The 15,601-nt window shown below is 56.5% G+C and overlaps 8 protein-coding genes across 8 annotated transcripts; 3 read left to right on the top strand and 5 right to left on the bottom strand.

Annotated features, from left to right (window-relative positions):
* Positions 1 to 19: 19 nt before the first annotated feature.
* B0H64DRAFT_421563 (uncharacterized protein) lies at positions 20 to 3,515 on the bottom strand. The gene is made up of 3 exons (XM_062805535.1): positions 3,099 to 3,515; positions 248 to 3,029; positions 20 to 196 (listed from the first exon to the last, which is right to left on the bottom strand). Exons 1-3 carry the CDS (start codon positions 3,214 to 3,216, stop codon positions 106 to 108), a joined length of 2,991 nt encoding a protein of 996 aa, XP_062663843.1. The 5' UTR covers positions 3,217 to 3,515; the 3' UTR covers positions 20 to 105.
* Positions 3,516 to 4,295: 780 nt separating this feature from the next.
* B0H64DRAFT_380629 (tubulin binding cofactor A) lies at positions 4,296 to 5,033 on the top strand. The gene is made up of 2 exons (XM_062802749.1): positions 4,296 to 4,639; positions 4,708 to 5,033. Exons 1-2 carry the CDS (start codon positions 4,460 to 4,462, stop codon positions 4,897 to 4,899), a joined length of 372 nt encoding a protein of 123 aa, XP_062663842.1. The 5' UTR covers positions 4,296 to 4,459; the 3' UTR covers positions 4,900 to 5,033.
* B0H64DRAFT_380628 (Tho complex subunit 7-domain-containing protein) lies at positions 5,034 to 6,569 on the bottom strand. Its single transcript, XM_062802748.1, has one exon. It carries the CDS (start codon positions 6,382 to 6,384, stop codon positions 5,200 to 5,202), a length of 1,185 nt encoding a protein of 394 aa, XP_062663841.1. The 5' UTR covers positions 6,385 to 6,569; the 3' UTR covers positions 5,034 to 5,199.
* An 871-nt stretch (positions 6,570 to 7,440) lies between these two features.
* Positions 7,441 to 9,060, top strand: B0H64DRAFT_12664 (uncharacterized protein). Its single transcript, XM_062798055.1, has 2 exons — positions 7,441 to 8,816; positions 8,931 to 9,060. Exons 1-2 carry the CDS (start codon positions 7,559 to 7,561, stop codon positions 8,945 to 8,947), a joined length of 1,275 nt encoding a protein of 424 aa, XP_062663840.1. The 5' UTR covers positions 7,441 to 7,558; the 3' UTR covers positions 8,948 to 9,060.
* A 666-nt stretch (positions 9,061 to 9,726) lies between these two features.
* Positions 9,727 to 10,079, bottom strand: B0H64DRAFT_316012 (ubiquitin-related domain-containing protein; the record flags this gene model as incomplete). Its single annotated transcript, XM_062800270.1, has 3 exons — positions 9,727 to 9,811; positions 9,868 to 9,950; positions 10,023 to 10,079. Coding segments are annotated over 3 exons (225 nt in total), but the record flags the coding sequence as incomplete, so codon positions are not given.
* A 687-nt stretch (positions 10,080 to 10,766) lies between these two features.
* Positions 10,767 to 11,829, bottom strand: B0H64DRAFT_369590 (uncharacterized protein; the record flags this gene model as incomplete). The annotated part of the gene is made up of 3 exons (XM_062802040.1): positions 10,767 to 11,164; positions 11,224 to 11,634; positions 11,700 to 11,829. 3 exons carry the CDS (start codon positions 11,827 to 11,829, stop codon positions 10,767 to 10,769), a joined length of 939 nt encoding a protein of 312 aa, XP_062663838.1.
* A 540-nt stretch (positions 11,830 to 12,369) lies between these two features.
* Positions 12,370 to 13,585, bottom strand: B0H64DRAFT_12734 (band 7 family-domain-containing protein). Its single transcript, XM_062798069.1, has 3 exons — positions 13,196 to 13,585; positions 12,770 to 13,125; positions 12,370 to 12,715 (listed from the first exon to the last, which is right to left on the bottom strand). Exons 1-3 carry the CDS (start codon positions 13,452 to 13,454, stop codon positions 12,395 to 12,397), a joined length of 936 nt encoding a protein of 311 aa, XP_062663837.1. The 5' UTR covers positions 13,455 to 13,585; the 3' UTR covers positions 12,370 to 12,394.
* Positions 13,586 to 13,704: 119 nt separating this feature from the next.
* On the top strand, positions 13,705 to 15,264 carry B0H64DRAFT_428410 (uncharacterized protein; the record flags this gene model as incomplete). The annotated part of the gene is made up of 4 exons (XM_062805843.1): positions 13,705 to 14,151; positions 14,207 to 14,332; positions 14,413 to 14,531; positions 14,599 to 15,264. The coding sequence occupies exons 1-4, from the start codon at positions 14,100 to 14,102 to the stop codon at positions 15,262 to 15,264; spliced, it is 963 nt and encodes a 320-aa protein (XP_062663836.1). The 5' UTR covers positions 13,705 to 14,099.
* Between the last annotated feature and the right edge of the window lie 337 nt (positions 15,265 to 15,601).

Raw genomic sequence — 15,601 nt, 5'->3', positions numbered from 1 at the left:
ATGCTTGTGACCTATGATTCTGCGTTCACCGCTTGCGCAGCTAGATTTGATTATGTACTAGTACTATACAGGTCTACGTATCTATGTACGCCTGCTTCCTCCACTCTATTGGTCCTTCTTCGCCTTCGGCAACCTGCGGGTCGAGCTTTGAACGAAGAATGCCCGCTCAATAAACTTGAGACCCTCATCGATGAGACTGGGAACGGTTAGCAATGTCTCAACAAATCGAACACGGGAGGGTACTCACACAACAGGGGCGCTGATGTACAACACTGCCTTCCATTCGGTCCAGTTCAGGGGCAGAATGGAGAACAGCGACTGAAGGAACGGAATGTACAACAGAGCAAAGTGCAGCGCCATCGACAGGGTGATGGCGTACACGAGCATCATGTTCTCCCACACGGGGAGCGTCAGGAGCGACTCGCTAGACGAGAGGGCATTTACGGCGTTGAACATCTCGATGACGACCAGGATCGAGAGAGAGACGGTGGAGCCAGACTTGGCCATGTCGTTGGTGAACATTTGGCAGCCGATCTCCGGGAACTCGGTCGAGCAGCGGTGGAAGTGCGACAGCTGGTAGAAGGTGATCTGGGGTCCCTCCGAGTGGAACATGAACCACCAAGCGTAGCCCGCAACTGTGGCGAGACCGACGTAGGTGCCGATGACCATGTACCGGAAGAACAGCCAGCCGCCGATCAGGGCCTCGTCGCGCTTTCTGGGCTTCCGCTTCATGATGTCATGGTCAGGCGGGTTGAACGAGAGAGCGGTGGCCGGGAGACCGTCGGTGACCAGGTTGACCCAGAGAAGCTGGACGGGAATGAGCGCCTCGGGCATGCCCAAGGCGGCGGTCAAGAAAATCGAGACAACCTCGCCAATGTTGGACGAGATCAGGTAGCGAATGAACTGCTGAGTGTTGTTGTAGATGGAGCGGCCCTCCTCGATGGCGACACCGATGGTAGCGAAGTTGTCGTCAGCCAGAACCATGTCGGCCGCGAGCTTGGACACATCGGTGCCAGAACCCATGGCCACACCAATATCGGCCTTCTTGAGGGCGGGGGCATCGTTGACACCGTCACCGGTCATGGCAACAACCTCGCCGAGCGACTGGAGCAGGTCAACAAGCTTGGACTTGTGGGTAGGCTCGACACGAGAGAACAGAGAAGCATTCTTGGCCGCCTCCAGCTGCTCGCTGGGGCTAAGGTTGTCAAACTCGCGGCCAGTGAAGCTCTTGCCGGTCAAATCCTCCTTGGGACCGAAGACACCGATTTGACGGCAGATGGTCTCGGCCGTGTTGCGGTTGTCACCAGTGACGACGATAACGCGGATGCCGGCGTCCTTGCACTTTTGAATAGCAGCGGGCACCTCCGGGCGAGGCGGATCCAGCATGCCAACCAGGCCAATAAGTGTGAGGTTCTGCTCCAGGGCGGCGTACTCAGCGGTGGACTTGGCCTTGTGGAGAAGGGGATCGCCATTGACGTTCTCACGGCGAGCCAGAGCAATAACGCGGAGACCCTTGTTTCCGTAGTCGACGACTTCCTTCAGAAGCAGATCGGTGAGCTTGCGGTCCAGGGGAACCCGCTTCCCGTCACGACCGAGCACAGTATGGGTGCAGCGCTCAATGATAGACTCGGGTGCACCCTTGACGAAGAGGTGTTGCTGGCTTCCATTCTGAACGAGGACCGACATGCTCTTGCGATCGCGCGAGAACTCGTAGGTCGCAAGACGCTTGTACTGCTTTTCGTACCAAGAGCTAGCGTAGTGAACACAATCCTGACCCTGGCTGTTGGAGGGCGCGCAAGGGCCAACCTTTTCGACCATGACTCGTAGAGCGCCCTCGGTGGGCTCGCCAACGTTGGAGTAGGTTGCCATGAGCGGGTGGTAGTCGAGCCGGGCGTCATTGCACAGGGCAGAGACTTCGGTCATCTGAAGAACCGTTGCAGACTCCTGGCTGAGGTCACGCAGCACCGTACCCTTGAATTTAATGTCACCCTTGGGTTCGAAAGTCGTGCCCTCGACGTCAAGCTCCTCCAGGTCACTGCCATCGTTGTTCAGGTAGACGATCTTGCTAACGCTCATCTGGTTCGTAGTGAGGGTACCGGTCTTGTCGGAGCAAATAACGCTGCAACTTCCAAGAGTCTCGACGGACGGCAAGCTCCTGACCACGGCGTTCTTGGCGGCCATCTTGCGGGTTCCGAGAGCGAGGCAGGTGGTAATAACAACGGCAAGACCCTCGGGAATAGCGGCAACACCAAGAGAGACGGCGATCTTGAGGTAGTAGATGGCGCCCTTGGTCCAGTTGCCGTGGCTGGAGTCGCTGAAGTGAGGGATGTTGATGAGCCAGACCAGGACACAAATGATAGTAATGACCTTGGCGAGCTGGTCACCAAAGTCGTTCAGCTTCTGTTTCAGCGGGGTTGGCTCCGAGATCTGAGCGGTGATGCTCTCGTGGATGTCGCCAATGGCAGTCTTCGAGCCAGTCTGAACAACCACAGCCTTAGCATGACCGGTCACGACAGTCGTACCCGAAAAGAGCATGTTGATCTGGTCCTGAAGCACCGCCCTATCGTCGTTGATGACAGCCTGGCAGTCCTTGCCCACGCTCTCGCTTTCTCCGGTCAGGATGGCCTGGTCAACGGCAAAGCTGTTGCTCTCGATCGCGACAAGGCGGCAGTCGGCGGGGATGCGAGCGCCAACGGCGACGTCCACGATATCACCGGGCACGAGCTCCTCCGCCTTGATCCGGTGAATTTGACCATTGCGCACAACGTTGGCCTCGTTGGCCGAGTATTCCTGCAGGGCAGCAATGGCCTTCTCGGCACTGCTCTCCTGCGAGACTCCGACGACAGCATTGAGGATCAGGATGGTGAGGATGACGGCCGGGTCGACGAACGCGCCCAAGCCTCCTTCGTCTTCGAAAAGCGCCAACACAAACGAGATAGCAGCGGAACCGAGAAGGATGAGGACTAGTTGATCCTTGAATTGTTCGAGAATAAGTTCCCAGATGGGAGTTGGGGGTTCCTCGGCGATCGCTGTCCGGGAAGATGTCAGCCACGAACAAGGAGGAAAGGGTACACGGACTCAAGGGGCGCGCCTCATACCATTCTTCCCGTGCTTGGCTCGGGATTGCGACACTTGTTCGTTGGTCAACCCGGTCGTTTTGCTCACACCGAGAGTGCCAAGCACCTCGTCAATCGACTTCGCGAAGGCGTTGTCCATGCTGTGCTGCGGGCGTTGCCGGCCCCAGGCTGGCAGCGGGGGGTCTCGGGTATCTTATGAAGAGCTGCAGGCAGGGAACGGGAAGCCGAGATTGAAACCCTGAATACTCTCCGTAAAAAAGATGGAACCTCCAATGCAAGGAAAAACTAATGCAATTACGAGGATATCATGGGGAAAGCAAGGCAACCAACGGCCTTCTTGAGGAAAGAAAAATGCCAAAAGCGAGTGGAATGGAGATTTGAAACAGATTCAGCCTTCCAGGTTCCAACCGTTCCGGACCCCATGTGCACTGGACGACGTGTCCAATTCAACCAAGTCGCCGCTCGGCGGCTTTCCCTGAGTGGAGTGGCTGCTGACAGGTCGCCCGCCCACAGCCGCGCCCCAATTGCGGTCCCAACCTGGAGTTCCCCCGTTGGTCCAGGCGCATCGAACCCCGCCGAACCCTCTTATCTCCGACTCGGCCCTGCAGGTCAGCCTTGGAAGGCCGTTTGCCGATTCTCCCAGCGCACAGGGAACCAATCAAAGTTCAACTGGAGAGCCGACAGAACCGTTGTCTTGCGTGTTAAACATGGGGGACTTTCCGTCTGGTGGACACCGGATGTCAAGACAAGACGGAGTTACCTCGGGGTACGGAAGGCCGAAGGACGGGACTCACGGGAGTCGGGGCGGCCCCGGCTGTCGGTTCTTTGTTGGTTCGAGAGAGAAAGGCTTGGTTCTCGGTCTTGTCAGACCTCAAAATGGTGACCCCGAAAAGTAACAGCCACAAACGTGGGGGTTCGAATGTTCTCGTGCCTGATATACCGAAGCAAGCCACAAGTCAAGCCACGTTTATCCCGGTTGTGTGAAACGCGGGGAGAATTCGCGGAGTCGAGCACGTCTGGCATCCATGCTCAGGGGGAGGAGACAAGAGGAACAAACAAAGGAAGTGGTCAGGTCGCTTGGATAAATGTAAACTATTCTGAAAATCGGCAGTTGAACGGTATTGAGGTTATCACATAGGTACCTAAATAAACATTCAGGCAACCTTTCTTGCTCGTTGTGATGTCCCTATTTTGTCGCGGCTGTCACCCAATTTTTACCCCGCCAACCCCACCTCAAAGTCAACAACACAACAGGCACATCAGGACTCAGACCTCGCTCACTAGACACCATCCAGGCAACCATAACTAGGGAAAGCATAAAACCTTTACAGGATCTTAAACAACCGCCAGCATCCACAACCTCGGGACACCAACCTTCCAAGATGGCACCCCCAACGCCCCTCGCCATTGCGACGCAGGCCGTCAACCGCCTCGTCAAGGAGGAATCCTACTACCACAAAGACCAGGCCAGCCAGGAGAAGCGCATCAAGAAGCTGGAAGAGGACATCGAGAACAACAGTCCCGACCTGGATACGAATGCCGAGTACATTCTGAAGCAAGAGGTGGGTCACCTCATGACAAACAAACAGAGAGATGTTGAGTGAGAGTCCAACCCTAACCCTCAGTCTAGAAAGCTGCGCTCGACGAGACCAAAGCCGTATTCGAACCGTTGAGGAAGCGCATCTCGGACGCGGTGGAGAAACTCGAGGAACAGATTGCCATTTCGGAGAGTGACGGGACTGGGTCTGAGGAAGAGCTCAAGAAGGCAAGGGAGGCGCTGGAGACGGGCCAGAAGGTTGCTGAGAAGTCGGAGTCGTCTTAGGTTCCACGCATGATTTTGTATGTTGATGAGAGATGACGGGAGTACATGTTCGCTGGGAATCAAATGCTGTCAATGTCAAGTTATGGTCTGCTCAAGCAGCTTACCTCACGCCAACATATTCCCGGGAGTGTCGAGTGATAGTATGTGATGGACTAGACAGCATGTCGTGTCCGTGCATTGTTTGTGTTGACAAGAGGCCACGGACAAAATGTCCCAAAATTAAATTATGACCTGCCTAGTTAGGCAGCTTGTAACACGCCCACACAATCCCAAAAGCGCTATGCGATAGCCTATGACGGACTATGTCGTGTCCATGCTCTCTCCCTCTCCGTTAACAACAATCTGCGGCATATCGTCGGCTGGGGGCGGAGTCAGGGGGCTGTCGGGTTCTGATATAGCATCCTTGTTATCCTCCGGCTCGCCCATCTCAACATCCTCCCCCGCCTCAGTTTCGCCCTGGGTTTCCCGCTCAACCGTTGGCTCCCGACTGCCCATCCGGCTGCCCATCTGACTGCCAAGTTGCGAAAGGCTCGCATCCATCGCCGTGGCTCGCTTGGCTGCGAAAGATTGGCTGTCCAGGCCCGGGGCGGGGCTGTCTCTCGCCGGCGTCCGGCCGCCAACGGATACTGGTCGAGGTGTACCCACAGCATCACTCTCGGCGCCACTCTTCGGGGCCAGCCCGCCCTCGGGCCTAGGCGATCCCTCCCGGCTCCCCATCCCGGAAGGCCGCGGTGTACCCCCAGCCTCGTCATCATCCATCCCCTCCCTCCTCTCCACTTCCTCCTTCTCATCGCGAATCAACCTCCTCAACCGCATGCTCTCGTCCATGATCCTCGCGAACTGCTCTCTCCGCTCATGCCATGTAACGCCGTACGCCTCCCTCTCGGCCTCCAACTCTGCAATCTCGTCGCGCAGCTTGCGGAGGTTGGCGGTCTGCTCGGCGCGGGGGCGCAGGGAGGCGTTGGTGGTGATGGCGTCGGCGAGGGCGTCGAACTCGCGGCGCTGGGCCAGCGTCGTCTGCGCCTGCTCCAGCTGCGCGCGCAGCTGCACCGTGTTGTCCCGGACCGACTGCGACGTGGCCACGATGCGCTCCCGCTCGGCCGCGTACCGCTCGCGCTCGCGCTCGTTCGCCGTCAGCAGGAACTGCAGCCGCGCGATGCTGCTGTCGAAGGCCGCGAAGTCGATCGTCACGTCCTCCTTGAGCTGCGCGAGGTCGGGCGACGCGCTGCTGTCGGCGCCCGGGGCCGGCGTGCCATCGCGTTGTTGCTGCTGGCTGGGGGCGGCGGCTTGGAGGGATTGCTGGCTGGGGGTGCCGTTTGTTTCGGGGGGTGGTGTCGGTGCTTGGCGAGCTCGTGCGATTGTGAGGGAATGGAGGGTGCTGAGGCGCTTGGTGATACGCTTGAATGGTTTCTCTTCCACGTTAAGAAGCCGGGACTTGTGCAGCTCGGTTTCTTCCTTGTCGTCGAGAAGGCCCCAGGACGCCATCTTGAGGCCGTTATTGGGTCGTAAAATCAAAAATTGAAGATTGGCGGAATAGGCAAGTTGAGATTGTCGGATTAAGTGGGTAGAAAACCGCGAGCGGGCATGTGATAATTTCTTGCATTCAACAACAATCCTTCGGCAGGCAAGCGCAATCGAGCTGCTCAATGTGATGTTCAAAGATGCCGGATATCCACAGAGAGCAAAGTTCTAGATTGGTCCAACGCCAGCTTGAGCCGCACGCCAGTGTGGGGCAAAACCATGACACACAGTGTGCTAACAGTGTTAATAGGACACAGGCACCGTTTTACAATGCCACACGTGTGAGATTACGTGGAGGACAAAGGCCCAAGATCCCTCGCACAGTGCGACAAGGCTCGCATTGGCAACCTGAATAACCTCACATGCTCCTTCTTTGACAACCAACCACCTGATCTTTTCGATAAGACCACGACAGCTAAGGCCTAACGCGGGGCCGGCAAATACGCCTTTAGCATCCAATCCATATCGGCCCTTCGGTAATCCGCCAATACCTCAGGTACAGATGAAACTGATCATAATACATGACAGCATTCATTTGGCAAGACCCCCCTGAATGTGTCCCATCGCAACTTCCATTCTTATAGCAGGTCTGCTCTTGACGACCCAAACTTTCTGAGGGGTACTCGGGTACTCATTCAACACTGTTTTCAATTCTACCTCCCGTCAAAAACCGCCTTCCACGGGCTCGGCAAATTGCCCAAGAACTCAGTGAAACCAGCGACTCGAGCTGCGCAACAATGCTCGAAGTTTGTCTGCCTGCACATCGGCATCAAACCCCCAACACCCTGCATCTCGGAAACGCCATCAGGCCACGAGCTATCTTTGAATCACGCCCCAGAAGGTTGGATACATTGCACGATACGCCACAACAAAGTACCATCTGCAGGTATCCCAGTCGCTGATTCGGAGGCGCTCCGAAAAACTATATATATTGGGCCATCCCAACGCCCCATCTTTCCTTTCTCTCGTTTTCCCGACTTCGAAATCGCTCGATCTCTGCTCCCTCAACCTGCAGGTACTCAGCACAGCATCCGACCATCCCCATCTTCAAACTTCTACCTTCAAAGCTCAACTTCGAACCTCATCTTCTCGGCATCATCTTGCCACTTCAATTGTTTCGAACTTAGTCTATTTCAAGATGCCCGCAATGGCTCAACAGCGCGCTCTTGTGGGCACCGCCCTGGGGCCCAGCCATATTGTGAAGGTTCCCCTTGGCCCTCGGTCTCTTGCAGAAATGAGTCTCAAGGTGGCAATCGACAACGTCAAACTCATCGAAAGTCTGGGCCAGATCGCCCCCCAGTATGTCGACCCAATCCTCGCGGCTGTCAAGTCGGCCGAGCAGCTTCACACTCTGGAGCTCAACAGTGACGACATCTACGATGAGACCGAAAAGCATTGGAAGCGAATTATCACGAAGGACTTCCCCTTACTAGCTGCTAAGCACGGTTACGCCCCCCAGAACCCAAAGTCGTGGCACAAGGTCTATGGCAAGTACAAGCAGCTTGACACGGAGCAGCTCGCTGCCGCCACCGAGAAGATGAAGCAGGGGTTCGCCGCACACAGTCAAGAAAAGCAGTCTCGCGCCTCCACCATCATCTCGGCCGAGAGAGGCGGGAAGCTACGTAAACCCAAGGTCAGGTCCGGGTGGGGTCCGTCGCGTGGGGATCAAACCTTCATCTCAGCCACCAGGGCCCAACTTCGCCGAGAAGCCAAGTGCTTCAAGCTCCCGACGCCGTCTGGCAAACTTCCCGTCCGGCCAGGTCAGATCAAGAAACCGCCCCCCGGCATGGTCGACGAGCACCGCAGGATGGAGTATCGCAATTCAATCCCAGAACCACCTCCGGTAATCCGAGCGCCCCGCCCCAGACCGACTCCGGCCGCCACTGGCAGCCCCGACGACCGCGAGAAACGCGAGGCACGCCTATCTCAGATCAAGAATGCAGGCCAACCAAAGGCCGCAGCTGCTAATAATGTTCTCAGCTTCAGCGACGACGAGGGTCCCGACAATTATCTATCGGGTGATGCTAAGCTCTTTGGCGACGCTGATAATGATGACCTTTTTGGGGAGCTCGAACACAAGAAACCCGCGGCTTCTGCTTCATCATCACGCCAGGGGCCACGTTCCATGCCTCAGCCGGCCACTAATCAATCTCTCAAGCGCCAGCGGAGCCTTAAGGCTACAGATACTGAGCAGCCAACCAAGCGCCACCACGGTGTCGAGAAGACAACCCCCTCTGCCTTACTATCGTCCAACAAAGCCCCCAGGCAGCCCACCAAACCCCTGCGCAAGGGTCTGTTAGCAACACCGGGTGCCAACCAACGCTTTCAAAAGCCATCGGGCAAGAATGTCCCCCAGTCTGCTCCCAAAACGGTAGCGCCAGGCGCCGTTGCCCCACGTAAGTCTTTTCCCACTCGTATTGGAAGCTCCCAACTGCCCCCTGGTTATCCCTCGCCAGAGTTCCAGCTTTACAGCCCCCGTTCCCAGGGACCGATATTAACACTACCCTTAGGGGCCGACCCCGACTGAACGTCGGATGGCGATTGGTGATGACCCCAAGACCCCGCACAAGAAGGACGCCCAGGGAAATCCGATGTACGACGAGAACGGATAGCCGATGATGTTCCGTAAACCACCAGTCCGGGATTATGAGATGATGCTACTTCCCGCTAACCTGGAGTCATCTTGAAGTCTCGGTGGGCTAGGTATGACGGGGATCGCAAAGGAAACGGGGCTCGGGAGGATACGGCAAGGTCATGGGTGGCGTGGAGTTAACGGTTTAGTGGTTTGCTGGTCAGGTTTCATGGTTTCGGTTTCATGTTCTAAGGTTTTCAAGATATATACTTTCATTGTCTCATAGCCTCGTGGGGTATGGTTGCTGATATGCATAGCGGTCTGGGAAGGGTTATAAGGCTTCTTCAACCCCACAGTTCGAGTGATCAAGCCGCGTTTTATGCTTGTTTTACCAAAGCTAGTACTCATCTCCGTACAGTTAGCCTAACACCGCCATTGCGAGAAGAGATACACCTAGAACCATCGAACGTATCAAACAACGAACTGATAACAAGGCTGACACCCACCTAATGGGCCGTTTTACATTCCACATCCCACATCACAGGTAGGCAGCCAAACCAAGTCTCTGTTTCCCGTCCGTCGTCTTCCCAGCAAGTACCAAAAATAAACGCTAATGCACCGTCTTGCCCGGGTAGGTAGGTAGTAGGTAGCAGAAATCTCCATCACTTTCTATCCCCTTCCCTCTCCAACTCGACTCAGAACCCAGCCACGCATCCCATCACATCCCCTTCCCCTCATAGCCCGCCCCTAAGCGCCAGAACCAAATGCAGCGTGGCCCCGCCCACGAGCGCGTAGTCATCCGCCGTCTTATCGTCGACCCTAGCCCGGGTTTTCAGTAACATGACACTAGGACAGAGGCAAAAGACAAAACTCACATCTGCTTGCCGCCGTGGATGAGACGTTGCTGAGCGGGCGGGATGCCCTCCTTCTCCTCGACGAGCTCCTTGATTTTGGAGACCTTGTATTTTTTGCGGACGGTCAGTCAACGTCTTGGTAGGGACCTGAGTATGAAACGGGTAGGACAAGGTACCTGATCGCCACCCTCGACGTCGAGCTCGATCTCCTTGCCGGTGAGCGTGCGGACCCTACGGTTGCGGGGGGTTGATCGGTCAGTACACCGGGGGGTAAGGGGTCCTCCCTGGCCGGGATAGGCGGGATAATGGTGGCGGGGCAGGCGGCAATCGATACCGCGGCGGGACGTACTTGATGAGCATCTTGGCGAACGGTGTGGTCTTGTGCTGAGGAGGTGTGTTTTCGTTGGGGTGGGGGGTGATGAAGATGAGGTTAGGGGGGTTTCGCTGGTTGGAGCTTGAACTGTAAGCACGGCGGGGTCGGGATGCAGTCGCGTGGTCCAAATATGGGGAGATTGGTGGCAAGCAGGCTGAAGGCAGCAGAGGTGTGCAAGTTGGGAACCTTGAAGTCAAGGCGATGAGGAGGGGTAGTGGGGTAGCTGCAGTGAGCTCAAAGTGGGGCGGCTGTTTTGCGCTCGAGATCTCTTGCCAAAATAACGAAGTGAGCAGTCGACCTGACGGTGTATCTCAAAAAAAGTGAAGGCACTATTAGTGTAGATAACTAATATGTACTTCAGATTTTATTCATATTTATTATGGAAGATACATTTTTCACCACGGCGTTATATCCCTCGCCTAAAACCCGAAGCAGGTGTTGCTCGGCAGCTAACAAACAACAAGGAACCAGGAACCAGGGTCCCTAACCTCAACTCATGCCAGACTTTCCAACGGCGGAGCGATTTCATTAATTCCACGTCCTCTTATTATATATTCCCCGCTGGTGGACGTGATAGTGATTCCGCTCCCAGTTCCTCACCCGGGCTCTTCACATCCATCTCCCGCGCAGCGACCTCGTTCGCGGCCAGCTCCGCCGGCGCCCCATGTGTTTGCTGGTAGCCTGACGTGTATTGAGCCCCATCGAGCTCTTGCGGAGGTCGAGATTCGGCCTCGACCTCCAGCAGTGTCTTTGGCGGCCCTGCTGCGCTCTCCGCGGGTAGCTCTGGTTTGCCGGACCACGTCTCCTCCACATTATGAGGTCGTTTCCGTCGGCGGGCGAAGAAGAAGTATATCCCCACAAGGATAGCGAGGCCTGCCACGCCCCCAATCACCGGGCCAGCGATCCATGCCCGACTCCCACCCGAGCTACTCGAGTCGCCGGGCTCTGCTCGGCCTTGCGTTAGCCGCAACTCTCAGATTTCAAGAAGAAACGAATGAATATACCGCTGTCGCCCGTTTCGATGCCATCGACCCCTGTCGTTAGACTAGTAGGTGGGGTGGTCGTGGTGCTCCGATCAAAGCCGGTCCAGTCGGATCGCGTGACGAGTACGTCCGTTACGATGGTGTAGACCTTATCGCCTGTGATATCATTTTCTATTATTCCGGAGACGGTGATGACCGCCAGGGTGGTAGAATTTGTAAGCCACGATGTCGGAATGGTGTAATCGACGCTGGGCGTGGGGTTGGTGTTGCAGTAGGCAATGGCCTCGCCCAATGGAAAATCGCCAGGGATTCCCCCCGGGCCGTATCCCTCGAGGCAGGCGACACATTCATCACGGTATTGCCGAAACGGCGATTCAGGGGCACAAAGCTCGGGAACGAGGCCTATTTCTGCTGATACCCGATAGGCGTTATCTATATTGGTGAAGGAATCAGTATCAGGTGCATCATTAACTTGATAGTCAAGGTATATTTCTCACTACAAACATCGTAGCATACTGCTGGAACGATTGTGTCGTCTCCTGCTGTACTGCTAGAAGAGGCAGGGCTGATCTGGGAAGGAAAGACGGTGGCGGGGGGACTGGTCGTTTGCCGAGGAAGAGGGCGCATTGCTTCGAAAAGAGAATGATCAACTACCTATCATGGGGTTAATTTGTTAAAGGAACCTGACATCTTTAGGCTTGCTGGGCCCTGGCAACTTTATACCGGCCTCGCCGCCTCTATCGATACGGCTACACAGCAGACGCCGGTGGGTGGTAATGCGGGGGCACGGCCAATTTACCCCCTCTCCGCTGCCGGTTGTATGTACACTAATCACGCTTCGAGGAACTTTTCCCAGCCTCGTGCCTCGCGAGCAAGAGCTCCAACTGGAACAGTATTATTTTGACGAATGGTGTGGTTCGAATCACCGCATGGCGCATGCAAAGTTCTTCTCAAATCTGCGGCATGGCAACGATCGGCAAGATCGCCCATTTACTCGACGAAAAGACGACTGCTTCAACTCCTGCACAAATTCAGTGCCAATACTCAGTAAACAGGGCTTAATGGGAGAAGAGAGCATCTGAACCTTCACAGACCTATATTCATCATGTTGTTACACGGAGACTGCTCGCCACATCCCCTTAAACATACAGTAGAGATTGTCCATTGCCCCCAAAGTGACCCTCCCGCCTCCTTACTTCCTCTCGGTCTGGTCGAAAACATTCAGACCCAGGCCCTCTGAGTCGAGGAGGAGCCTGTTCTTGCCACCTGCGTCTTGCAGAAGCCCGGCAATCGTACGAGCATTCTCTAGCTTCTTCAGCTCCACATACGCCTTGTTCTTCTTGATAGCATCACCAATGAGTTCCGCGGACCGGGCCTCACCCTGTGCCTTGACCACCATGGCTTGCTTCTCCTGCCGGGCCTTGTCGACAACGAAGGCGGCGCGCTGTGCCTCTTGTTGAGCAACCTGCTTGGCCTCGACTGCTGCTGTGAACTCCGGGGAGAAAGCGAGATGCTGCATTTCGGGTTAGCGCAATCCAGTGCAACCGCACGTATACCGGCCACTAACCGTTAAGGACACATCATCCAGCGTGATGTTGAAGCGCGAGGCTCTCCGTGACAGGTTTTCCCGCACGAGCTTGGCAACCATCTCTCTTTGGGTGATCAGTTGGCTGGCGTTGAATTGAGCGACGACGCTCTTCAGAACCTCGTTGACGATCGAGGGGAGGACGCGCTCATCGTAGTCCTGGCCGAGGGTCCGGTAGATCTGGGGGAGGGACTGCACATCGGGCCTCGAGAGCACACGGCAGGTGATGTTGACCATCTGAAGATCCTTCGTGCCGGTCAGGGAGGAGACGTTTCTCGGCTTCGCCCGCACATCGTAGATAATGGGTGTCTCGAACCACGGGACCATCAAATGGGTACCTGCAGCCGCGTTAGTCTAGTTTCTCGAGATCGATATCGATATCGGCATCGACGGGGTGGCGGGTCGCACCTTCGGCGTAGATATCCTTGCTGACACCACTCAATCTCCGGTATTTAATCGCTCTGTGGCCACCATCGACGTTGAACAGGGCGCTCTGGAAGAGGAGGGCCCCGCCACCGAGGAAAAGAAGACCGGCAAGACCGGCGCCGATACCTCGGGGAGAACCGCCGGGGAAACCGCCAGGGAAGCCTGGGGCTCCACGACCGCCAGCCTTCGCCGCGGCCCGGATCCGGTTGGCGTAATCCTCAAATGGGCTGCGATTCGACATGTTTGCTGGTGGTGGGCGCAATGGTTGAGACTCGCGACAAGTCCACCCACAGCTCGGTTTGTTCGGTGGTGGAGAAAGAGCTTCAGTAGCTTGCAAGGGCTTGGTGGCCTGTGCGCCGAGCGTTTCTTGCGGCTCGCTCACGTGTGCCAAATGAAGTCAATTGTTCCCTTTAATTGACCCCTGTCGGTACTGAACAGTACGTGATGTAACGTAATTATCATCTGGAACGTGCCATTCAACCTCTTTTTCAACCGAACATTCATCATTGGTCTCATTGAGAAACTCACCAACTTCACTCATCAAACAACACTGCCTACCTGAATTTGGTCTGATCACGAGACTCGCGTGAGGTTGGAAGGGACAGAGAGCTTGGAAAGCCCCAATTGTTGCGGTAGCCCACTTGCTTTGGCATAAATCCATCGTCACCTGCTGCCTTTGTTGGTCCTTGGTCGTTTTCGATCAACTCTCCATCTCTCCATCTCCCAATCGCTCACTTCCGACCCCCAGACGTGACATTCACATTCACAACACTACACATCCCCGTGCCATCGCTCCCACGTATCAATATCTTGATTGCCTCTACATATTTCAACAAGTAGCATCTACCCAACTATTCTGCAGGCAATTGCCCAATTCCCACACACAATGTCGACCCGACAACCATCTCGTGTTGTGTTCGTGGGGAATATTCCCTATGGTGAGCCACAGTAGCATGGTTGCCGCGATCTGAACTTTGCTGACCCGGGGTGAAGGCTTGACGGAAGAGCAAATCACAGAAATCTTTAGTGGTGCAGGGAGAGTGCTGAACTTCAGACTCGTTTACGATCGTGAAACTGGTCGCCCCAAAGGATTTGGCTTCGCTGAATTTCCAGACTACGGTACGCCTCCCCTACCCTTTTGTTTCATTCTCTTTACTCCACGATACCTACAAATAGCTAACGATATTCTTGTCTCTCAGACTCCGCAGCTTCAGCGGTCAGGAATCTCAACGACCACGAAATCATGGGTCGCAAACTGCGTGTCGACTTCAGCAATGAGACGGTCAGCGATGAGGACAATCGCGATCGCGATGGCGCAGTATGTATTTTCCTTCAAAATACCCCTCCCCACCCCATCCATCATCAAACTAACCACCACCTCCCAGACCGGTGCCAGCGGCGCCAACTACCCCAACCCCGCCGGCGCCAACGGCAGCGGCGCCAACGCGCCCCAATCCTCAATCCAGCCCGCCGGCGCAGGCGGTTCCTCCCTACCGCCGCTCCCGCAGGGCAAGGACCTGCCGCCGGGGGTGTCGTGCACCGACGCCATCTCGCGCACGCTCAACACGCTCCCGCCCGCCCAGCTGCTCGACATCCTGCAGCAGATGAAGACGCTCGCCACCTCGGACCCGGCCCGCGCCACCGAGCTGCTCGCCCAGGCGCCCCAGCTCAGCTACGCCATCTTCCAGGCCCTCCTCATCATGGGCCTCGTCTCCCCCGACGCCATCAACTCGGTCGTCGAGCCCGGCACCGCCCCCATCCCCGCCGCGGCGGCCTACGGCAGTGGCGCCCCGGCCACCGGCACGCCCCCCGTCGCCGCACCCGGCGGTTACGCCCCACCTCCCCCGCAGGCCGCGCCCGTTGCCGCCATCCCGCCGCCGGCCGCTGCTGCTCCTCCTGCCCAGCAGGCCCCGCCCGCGGGCCAGGACCCGGAGGCGCTCATGCGCGCCGTCATGGAGCTGCCGCAGGAGACGATCGACCAGCTGCCGGAGGCGGAGCGCCAGCAGATCATGGCTCTGCGGGCGAGCTACGCGGCGCAGACGCGTCGCTAAAGGCGGCAGGCAGACTCGAGGGAATTGGCACGCGAGGATCACGTTGGGCTGGTCGGACCACGCGGTGGCTGGTTGGGCTTCTTACGGGCACGCTACGAGGAGGGGGGAAGAGGGAGAAAGCTGTCCTTGGGTTCTATTGATTGCATGGCGGTTGGGGCTCTGTTTCCTTCCGGCGGTTTCAATTTTGTCTGGCGTTCGGGAGATGGGGCTGGCTAGGTAGAAAAATGACGAGGTGCAAAGCAATGCCATATATGGGACTCAGACGGCGAAGCAGTGATATTGGAGCTGGTGATTGTGAGATGTGATCCCTAGATTGCCGAACTTCATGTTTGAAAGC

This window comes from Chaetomium fimeti (assembly GCF_033439085.1).
Source record: "Chaetomium fimeti strain CBS 168.71 chromosome Unknown B0H64scaffold_1, whole genome shotgun sequence".
Classification (NCBI taxonomy): Eukaryota; Fungi; Ascomycota; class Sordariomycetes; order Sordariales; family Chaetomiaceae; genus Chaetomium; species Chaetomium fimeti.
This window is presented reverse-complemented; position numbering and strand designations above follow the sequence as displayed.